The 9,956-nt window shown below is 46.0% G+C and overlaps 2 protein-coding genes across 10 annotated transcripts in view; one reads left to right on the forward strand and one right to left on the reverse strand.

Moving 5' to 3' along the window:
* Positions 1-1,125: 1,125 nt before the first annotated feature.
* Positions 1,126-8,720, forward strand: wnt2 (wingless-type MMTV integration site family member 2). The gene is made up of 5 exons (XM_083666265.1): positions 1,126-1,470; positions 1,934-2,154; positions 4,522-4,799; positions 4,977-5,241; positions 8,509-8,720. The coding sequence occupies exons 1-5, from the start codon at positions 1,388-1,390 to the stop codon at positions 8,712-8,714; spliced, it is 1,053 nt and encodes a 350-aa protein (XP_083522391.1). The 5' UTR covers positions 1,126-1,387; the 3' UTR covers positions 8,715-8,720.
* Positions 8,721-8,813: 93 nt separating this feature from the next.
* Positions 8,814-9,956, reverse strand: part of LOC310802019 (suppressor of tumorigenicity 7 protein homolog) — a gene marked incomplete at its 5' end in the record, with an annotated part of 40,242 nt that continues 39,099 nt past the window's right edge. For 3 of the 9 annotated variants that reach the window (XM_083666261.1, XM_083666263.1, XM_083666262.1), the window contains one exon: positions 8,822-9,956. This exon is cut by the window's right edge and continues 961 nt beyond it. The other 6 variants (XM_083666260.1, XM_083666258.1, XM_083666257.1 and 3 more) reach the window with 3 other exon arrangements.

Raw genomic sequence — 9,956 nt, forward strand, 5'->3', positions numbered from 1 at the left:
ATTCTAATTATTATTAACCGTCTATAAAGCCCACTAACCATCAGTGATATGCCTCACAATCAAGGTCTAGTCTCCTGACGGGATGAGATTAATGGACAAATTGGATTCTTCTCATGATCTCCGTGGAGGGAACGAACAAGACAGAGGATAATATCCTGTGGCTCAGTTGGTGGAGCATGGCGCTAACAACGCTTAGGTTGTGGGTTTGATTCTTGCTGGGACCATGTATACTGAAATGTATGCACTCACTGCAATGTAAGTCGCTTTGGATAAAGAGCGTCAGCTAAATGCCATATATTATAATATAAACAGTTTGGGCCCTTTTGATGGGCCCTGATTGTATAATCGAAATTAATTTGATAGACATTCCATTGCAAATTGCACTTCGATGAGACAATGATTTTGAATGGACTGAATGAATATCCAAGGGATCCTCTCAAACATTTCCCCGTATCACAGGTGGCATGTTGTTTTACGAATTTCCCTGTCTTGTTCGTTCCTTCCACGGAGATCATGAGAGGAATCCAATTTGTCCATTAATCTCATCCCGTCAGGAGACTAGACCTCCCAATACAAAGAAGAGACGGGGACATTAAATCGCTTACATAAACGGGAGATCAAAGATAGAGGAAACACATTGTGACAATCGTGGAGTTCAAAAGAATGTGATAATCCAATTTAAATGCACACATCACCTTTTAGGGCGGCTTTAGGGAATCTGCGTTTCTTCTATCACTTATCATTCTTCAAGTTATCATTTAGTCTTATCTGCAATGTAATATTTCATCGGTGCCCTGCATAACATGGCGTCATGCAATGAGTTTCTTAAATATTTGGCACCTGGGCATATAGAATACCTCCTAAACGCGGTTGCAGCGCACCAGATCCTCCCAAACATGTCAATTTGATTGTTTTTGTTAAAACGCTCAGGGTTTAACACATCACGTTGTACCACATTCTACACCTTGCCGCTTGGAAAACGGCCAAGCTTGTGTCTGGTGTCAAGCTAGCCTGAACAGATACTTTCAGACATCTAATTTCTTCACCTCATTCCTGAGACAGGACTGCGCCCACCCCTTGTGTAAGCAATTTAAACCTGATAGCAGATCATCTGCCTATCTTTGCACAGCAAATCTTTGTTAACTGAAGTTCGACTTTATATCTCCCTTTATAGGCTACAATAGTGTATAGCCCGGTATGTTTTTTTACGCGCAGACATCCATCCTGTAATCTTCTGGTTATCGATTTTTAATGCAAGACAACATTTTGATTTGTGCAATCGAGTTGCCTTGGCAGAATCCTGACGCGCGCCTGTGTTCATTTTACTCATGGAAATGCTCACTACAGGTGCCTGAACGAATGTGCCCACCGACTAAAGTTTTGTAATATGAACTTATTGCCAAGTGGAATATGTTTTTATTTATTTGTAGCAATCTGCTGGCTAACGTCAAGGGTCGACGCATCTTGGTGGTAAGTGGGCCGATGCACATCCGAGAATGTTGAGAAATGCGCAAATGTATTCACTGTTATAGTTCATTCATTGTTCATGTAGTAATTATCATATTTTATGGTGGTAGCTTATATCGAAATGTATTTCATTTTCCACAGTCAAAATGTGTTCGTTGAATAGTGTAAATTGTGGGCTACATGCAAGAATTTAGACAGAATTTTTAAGGAAATGTAGACACTAATGTAGGTTACTGTATGTTACAACTACATTTTCATTAACCACTGCAGTTCTGTTTCTTATAACGGAGAGAGAAATCGAATATTTGTTTGACACTCGATATGCTTGCTTTTTGCATTTGGGCACAAATTATGCAGTCATAGGTTGCAGATGTTTTACTATTGATAATTAGACATAGCCTGCAAGGACATTCGACCCGATTAGACATGGTCAAAAGCCCGAGAACGCTTTCATCTTTTCATGCAGGTACATGGGTACCCTCGGATCGCAAGTGATGTGCGACAACATCCCGGGGTTAGTCAACAAACAGCGGCAGCTGTGCCGCCAGCATCCCAAAGTCATGCAGGCGATCGGAGCGGGGATTAAGGACTGGATTGGCGAGTGCCAACATCAGTTCCAGAACCACCGCTGGAACTGCAATACTATGGCGCGGGACCACAACGTGTTCGGACGGCTACTGCTGCGTAGTAAGTATCGAGAGAGAAAAAAAGAGTAATGTGTTTTACCTACAAATACGTGAATGAGCTTGTAGTCTACCTATGAAAGACACTGCAGCTGAAAATAGAAACGGCTATGAGATTTCCGTGCGTAAAAATCCTGATATGTTAGGTTATGTTTCTATTGTGTGCTGGCTGCTTGGGAAGTAACTGATATAGACTACTCCTACTCTGCTCGCATTACAAGACACGCACGCCTGTCCTGGTAGGCGTAATATTCATGCAACCCAAATCAAACTTTACGCATAATGACATTTATGGATGTACTGTATATGGAGACCATTGTTTTCAACATTTTCAAAATTGTATTTACACAGTTGGATCTAAGAACTCATGGCCGATATCAAAGTAAAAATGAGGATGAAAATGTGAGTTCACCTACAGATGTTTTTTTTTCCTGAGTTGCATCGCATTCCACACGGTGTCTCACTTTACAGTCTCACATTTATCAAATTGACGCACCCGCTTGTTGCTCCGATCAGTATCGGAAAATGCTGCTTAAAACCACTCACACCTGACGAATTTGAACTCAGTGTAGAGCGACCTGTCGGGTTGGAAAGTGTTACCTCGCATCCCGTCATCAGCTAAAGATGACGGATTAATATTAGTTCTCAAAACGTTTTAATCTCCTTTTAATTCATACAGATGCGAAGATCCACTCAAGACCTTTAGGCATGATGTACCACTCCCAGGCCCTCCAAATTAAGCCGGGGCGAAACTTTAAAGTTCCTCGTTTAATCTCGGACTCTAATCGGCCTTGTGGTATTTTGGACCTCCCAGCACGGCCCCGGTTGTGTCACAAGACATTAGGAGGCCGACTTGATTGGCAGCGTTATCGTCGTGGCACCGTGAGAAGCTACTTATTGTCAATGTCAGTGCGCTAATTGAAAGCAATTACACGTTTTTTTCGGTGTCATGTTCTCTTTGGCGTATCCTCGTTAAACACATCTTTTTTCTTGCAGTTGACTCCGCATGTGCACGCGCATACACACACACACACACACACACACACACACACACACGCACACCCACACAATGAGGCGTGACATCAAAAACAAAACTGATAACCTGTGATGTTCACACACACGCACACACACATCCACCCACCCACCTACCCACCCTTCATAGTCTTTGATCCAACAGATCTTTCATCAGTCAGATAAGGGTCGTTTATCGTGGCATTGCAGGTAAATGTTGCCTGTTTATCCATCTTGGAGTTAGATGAAGCAAAATAGCACTGTGATGAAATAAAACTTGAAAGCAAGCAACAACAAACACAATACAGCAATAACCAATAGCTCCATGTTTATTTGTCCTTTGAAGGTACGTGAATATAGTTAGCTGTGACCTGCAACCCAGAGTGCACTGTATATGCAAATGTTTGCATGCAGTTGCATGCAGTTTAGGCAGGAGAGGGAATTCTGTCCTGTTTGTGTAAAACTTTGGTATCTTCGGCATTTGTGTTGCTAGTGCCTATTTGTTTGTCAGTATGTCAGTTTGAAGAAATCACTGTTGAAGTGATCAGGCATGTGTTAATGCTGTGCATGCCTATTCAAATGTTAATGAGCAAGTGTGTGCTTATGCCCTACAGCCTGTGTGTGTGTGTGTGTGTGTGTGTGTGTGTGTGTGTGTGTGTGTGTGTGTGTACTTCAAATACCCTCTCATAATGTGTGTGTATGCCTTGAACAGGAAAGTAAGGAGGAGACAGTATGTCAGCAGGGCATGGGCCGGATTCTAACCCATGTCGACATGGGCATATATGTTTACTGTAGGCCTTGGTGCTAGACCACTGGACCACCCCAATGGCGTTTTTAACCCCAACATTTTGGTGGGGCCATTGTCAAAAACGCTCAGATGCATGCCACTGGAACCACAGTCAAAAAGGCATACTTTGAGCAGGACTGGCCCCTCTCTGTCAATGAAACGCTTTGAGTGGGGACAATGGTTGTGCGCATGCTCAAAGTATGCCTCTCTGTTGAGTCATAGGCAAGCTCAAGGGGCCAAGCTCCACCGGCCCCACGGTCCCTAGTGGTTCAAAAAGGTGCTGCAGCGAGAGAAAGACAAAGAGTTGAACAGTAGCACTGAGCCAGCCAGTCAGCTGCAAAAACTCATGGAAAATAAACTAAAGCACAGCCGTGAATGTTTCATTAACCAAAGATAAAACATGTTTTTATTTGATTTGCTAACGGTAGGATATGGAGATACAATTATATGACAGGGTGATGCTTAATTCGCGCAACAGCGCTATCTGTTGGTGGGGCCGGGCCTGAATGACGAAATGCCATTGGCCTTGAACCAGTTTGTTCCACTGTGAATCCAACCCATTCTACCCTCCAGGCAGTCGCGAAGCGGCCTTTGTGTACGCCATTTCCTCGGCGGGTGTGGTGTACACGCTGGCGCGCGCCTGCAGCCAGGGCGAGCTGGACTCGTGCTCCTGCGACCCTACCAAGAAGGGCTCGTCACGGGATGCCAAGGGCCCCTTCGACTGGGGCGGCTGCAGCGACCACGTGGAGCATGCCATGCGCTTCAGCCAGGCCTTCATCGACGCCAAGGAGCGAAAGGAGAGGGACGCGCGGGCGCTCATGAACCTGCACAACAACCGCGCCGGCAGAAAGGTGAGGGAGAATGCATTTTGTTTTGTCTTATTACAGAGTAAATTGTTTGTTTTCACCAAATCTCACATTTTTGACATGGCATATTGTGGAAGGGTGATTTTACTTGGTTTTAAGAAACTTACCCCCCCCAACACACACACTCACACCTTTAAAAACCTTTTCCCCCCTGCCCCCCAGGCGGTGAAGCGCTTCATGTCCCTGGAGTGTAAGTGCCATGGCGTGAGTGGCTCGTGCAGCGTGCGCACCTGCTGGCTGGCCATGGCCGACTTCCGCCGCACGGGCGACCACCTGCGCCGGCGCTACAACGGCGCTGTACAGGTGGCCGTCAACCAGTACGGCACGGGCTTCACCACCGCGCACGCCAACTTCAAGAGGCCCAGCAAGAACGACTTGGTGTACTTCGAGGACTCGCCCGACTACTGCATACGAGACCAGGAGTCTGGTAAGTTAGGACGCAACTCTTTCATACCCATCAGTGTTTATTTATTTATTTAAAGGGTTAGTTTACTTTTTACACTTTATAGTCAGATGGTTCCTTAACTTGAAAATAGTGGATGGGCCAGGAGAAACTAATCAATGGTTGAGTTGTTTAAATAGCCACTATTAACTACTAACTTTTGCCACTGCTAACAAAAAAAATCTATTGGAATGATCGGGGAACAAAAAAGAAAATTCAACATTTGTGGCCAAATCCAGAAAGTTCAGTTGTGTCAGAAAAAATAGTTAACTATCCCTTTAACCAGGAAAGTCAATTGATAATCAGTTCTCATTTACAATGATGACCTGGCCAACACATAATGTGTAAAGGCTGGTGTAGTTTCGTGTAGACTGGTAAGTGCACTCCTGATAAGTGCAAACTTCATTCAAGTGCATTGCAGGTCCCCAGCCCCCAATTCAAGTATGGATTTTTATACCTTTGGCCAACCCGCAATGGTGGCCAACCCTGGTCCTGGTGATCTATAATGGGTGTAGGCTTTTCTTTCAGCCCAGCACGACCACACGATTCAAGACCTTGACTAGTTGAGTCTGGTGTGGTTGTGATGGGGCTGTGGGTCTCCTGGACTAGGATTATAGAACACTGCTCACTGCTGTATGTCCGTCTGGCCCCATATAAAGAGTAGACCAATATACTGAGCTGATATATTATGTACAGTGTGCATAATATCTTCAGTGTGGTAGAATGTAACCTGTCTCTGGTACATTAGTCTCTCTCTCCCTGCACTGAGTAACACCAGGTGTTGTGTGTGTGTGTGTGTGTGTGTGTGTGTGTGTGTGTGTGTGAGAGAGAGAGAGAGAGAGAGAGAGAGAGAGAGAGAGAGAGAGAGAGAGAGAAACGGACCTTGATGCCTGTCTGGCAGCAGATGATCCAAGGCGATCAAGTGTCGGCCAGTTTAAGGCCCATTACACACTTCTGTGGGCTGAAACTTGAGCCCGCTGTGCACCACTATAAATTACCTCTGCTGGAGCACAGACACACACACACACACACACACACACACACACACACACACACACACACACACACACACACACACACACACACACACAGAGAGACAGACAGACAGACAGACACACAGACCGCGGGCATGATTGGCCTCAAAAGAGGCATATTTATAGGGCAGGTCATGTCTCGACCCCCTCACCCATGGAGGTAGCGGAGCTACTAGTGATGCAGACCTGGGACACATCCCAATACTCTAAAAGTGGCTTCCTCTCCTTCATCTGTACTGATACTGAATGGGAAATTCATTGTAATGCATGGAATGGAATGAGGAATGGTCTCAAACATGTGTGCTTGATACTATTCCCAATTCCATTCCATGAGCCCGTCCTCCGATTTCTACCTCCACCAGCCTCCCCTGACATCCACCACAATGCTTTCACTTACTTTGTGTTCTCATGTCAGTGCAAATGAAGGAAAGGGGATGAGGAGAAGGAGCCATTTTAAACTATTGAGATCTACACCCTTACTCTCTCAACCTTATGTACTGTACAAGCTACAGTATATTACCCCTAAAGCAATCCTTCCCCATCTCACAGTGCTTAAAACCTCCAACCTTTTTAGAAAGCGTTCAGTGACGGTGCAGTAGACTACATGATGGGCCTTTATGGCCTGTGTACATGTAAGCAGAGTGAGCTCAGAGCTCAGAGCTCCGGCCCTCTCGTGAGAACCTCTCTCCACAGACCTGGTTCCAGTCATCTGGGACGACACACACACACACACACACACACAAATACAGATAGACAGACACATGCACATACACACACACACACACGCGCACGCACACGCACACGCACACACACACACACACGCACACACACCCTACAGAGACTGGCTCCAGTCATCGGAGAGGACACACACACACACTTTCTCACACACACAGCCCTCAGAGACAGGGAGACGGACCCCAGTGCCTCTCCAAAGTGTGAAATCAATTTCCCCCGGCCCCACCGAGGCTCAGGTGCTAAACTCATCTCTCGGCGCCCCCTCATCTTAATTCAATAAGCAGGCGCCAGGAGGGAGGGAGGGGAGGAGTCTGGCCGTGATGTCACCCCTAGCAGCGCAGCATACCACGGCTGACGGACGGGCACGTTGCCGAGAGAGGCGGGGTCTCGGTCTTGCCCAGACACATTACCTGACTGCCGTCTACCTCAGCAGAGAAGGAACAGGCAGATGGAGAGAGAGCAGGGAGAGTGGTCATAGAAATAGAGTGTCTAGAACAGATGTGGGCTGATTTCAACATGGGAGGCAGATGGAGAGAGAGCAGAGAGGCCATAGGGATACAGTGGCTAGAACAGTTAGGGGGCTGATCTGAAGGGAGAGACTGAGAGAGAGAGGGGCCATAGAAATAGTGGCTAGGATAGAAATAAGTAGATTTCCTAAGAAATGTATGTAAGGGAGATATGATGGCCAACACCAGGTATGGCCGACTTGTTTGGCTGACAGTTCCAGGCAGTGAGCACAGGGCGGTACCATAAACTCATAGATTTCCCCAATCTGGGCTGTATAAAATGGCAGTTGATGCTCGAAATACCAAAAACCACAGCCACAAGAGAGTATTTTGATTATAAACTCATTATGTAATTGTGTTGCAGGCAGAGAAGTAGTCCAATGAGTGCTCTGTCAGCCTTCCAGACGTCCTTGCGCAGTGTCCTCCCTTGAGATGCAGGACTGTGTGTGTGTGTGTGTGTGTGTGTGTGTGTGTGTGTGTCAGTGAGACAGCAGTTTCCCAACAGGGTGTGTCCCCGTAGACTGAAGGCACCTATAAAATGAACACCTGATGAAGAGCCAGAGCACCAGCTGATAGTTCCTATCATCAATCTCTCATCTCTCCTCCATCCTGCATTCATCCTCTTATCCTTCACCCCTCCCTCCCTCCCTCCCTCCCTCCCTCCCTCGGTCACTGCCTCTTCCCAGTTTATATCTAGCACACCGCATTGGCACCTTGACAATACCTGTAGGTTAGTAATGGGGCTCTGAGAGCAGTTTCCACCAACAGTCCCTCTCTAGTTTGTGGCTAAAGTCTGAATGTGATTACAAACATGTTTTTAAGTACGAAAGACTTGGTGGGTCCCTGTAAAGTTAGTTTGAGAACAACTTGCCAAAGGAATACATAATGTAAAAAATAGTAATAATATTTTTTTTAAAAAGAAAAGAAAAAGAAAAAGAAAAAGAAAAAGGTCTTTGTTTCTGCCTCTCCCTCCCTAGGTTCTGTGGGGACGGGCGGGCGCGTGTGCAACCGGACGTCGCGCGGCGTGGACAGCTGCGAGGTTATGTGCTGCGGCCGGGGCTATGACACGTCGCGCGTCAGCCGCACCACCAAGTGCGAGTGCAAGTTCCACTGGTGCTGCGCCGTGCACTGCCGGGACTGCCAGCACGAGGTGGACGTGCACACCTGCAAGACCCAGACGTGACCCGACCGGCCGTCCCTCTTCCAACAGCCGACCCAGAGGCATGCTGAGAAGACCAAAGACCGAAACCCTACGGCTCGCTTTCCCGGAAGATTTTAGCTTAAGCAAGGAAGGGCCTGTCCAGAAACAACCCCTAGCCTCTACTCCCTAGACACTTGTGAGGTCGGATTGGATAAGTATAAGCATAAACAGATTGTATAGAAGGATTGGATGAGAAAGATGGTTGTAATTCCACCTTCCAGACAAAATCTTGTTGGCGATACAAATTATTCCATGATTTGGCTCAATATGTGTCTGGGAAACCCCCCCTCCATATGTAGAGCAGGGGTGTCATGCTCTAGCCTGTTGCAAGGGACAGCACAGCTGGTTTTGGTTTCCCCCTTGCACTTAATTGATGAAATACCGTTCCAAATTGGCTAGACTCGAGAGTCCATGCACCTGGTTTCTCCATGTCTAAATCAGACACTATCTAAAGGTCAAGGATGAGAACCAGATTACACTGCTGCCCCTAGAGGACTGGAGATGTACATCACTGCCTTAATGCAAGTGCCAATGGATGACAAAGCTCCAGAAGAATTTAGCCTTCAACTACTTTTAGATGACACTTAGAGTACTGGTATGATATGTTGATTTTTAAAGCTTTAAGAGAATGCGTCATCTACATTTGGTCAAAAGATGCCAATTGTCCGTCTCATTTCTTTTCTCACATTCCATTGTATTTATTTATACTCTTTCTCGAGTACGAAAAGAAATATTTATCTGAAATGTATTCTGATTTGTATATGTAAATACAAGCTTTATGTAATTTAAAAAGAAAGTTTAGATGTACAGTATAGTTTATGGAAACAGTTGGAAAGCGATAGCAGACCACACCCCTAATGTAACCACACCCCTCACAGACACACTCCATGCCCCCTAGTTACACACCACTATTGTTACTTCACCATTGTTACAGTGTTTTGAGGGGATATTTCTTACATGCAACAACTTTTACCCTTGGGCCCATCTAATTACTTAAAGGGATAGGTTGACATTTTGGCAATACATTCTTTCTACTTACCCAGAGTCAAATTAACTCATCAATACCGTTTTTATGTGCAGTTTGAAGGCAGTCACGGAGCCATTGCTAAAGGCCTTAGTGCTATGAGTGGGAACAACTAGCTGGAACAGCTAGCTAGCTCCTCTCAAAAGCAGGGAAATAGACCTTATAACTACCCCAAAGCTGGGTGGTCCTATCCTTGCGCC

Source organism: Argentina silus, assembly GCF_951799395.1.
Source record: "Argentina silus genome assembly, chromosome: 3".
In the NCBI taxonomy this organism is placed as follows: domain Eukaryota; kingdom Metazoa; phylum Chordata; class Actinopteri; order Argentiniformes; family Argentinidae; genus Argentina; species Argentina silus.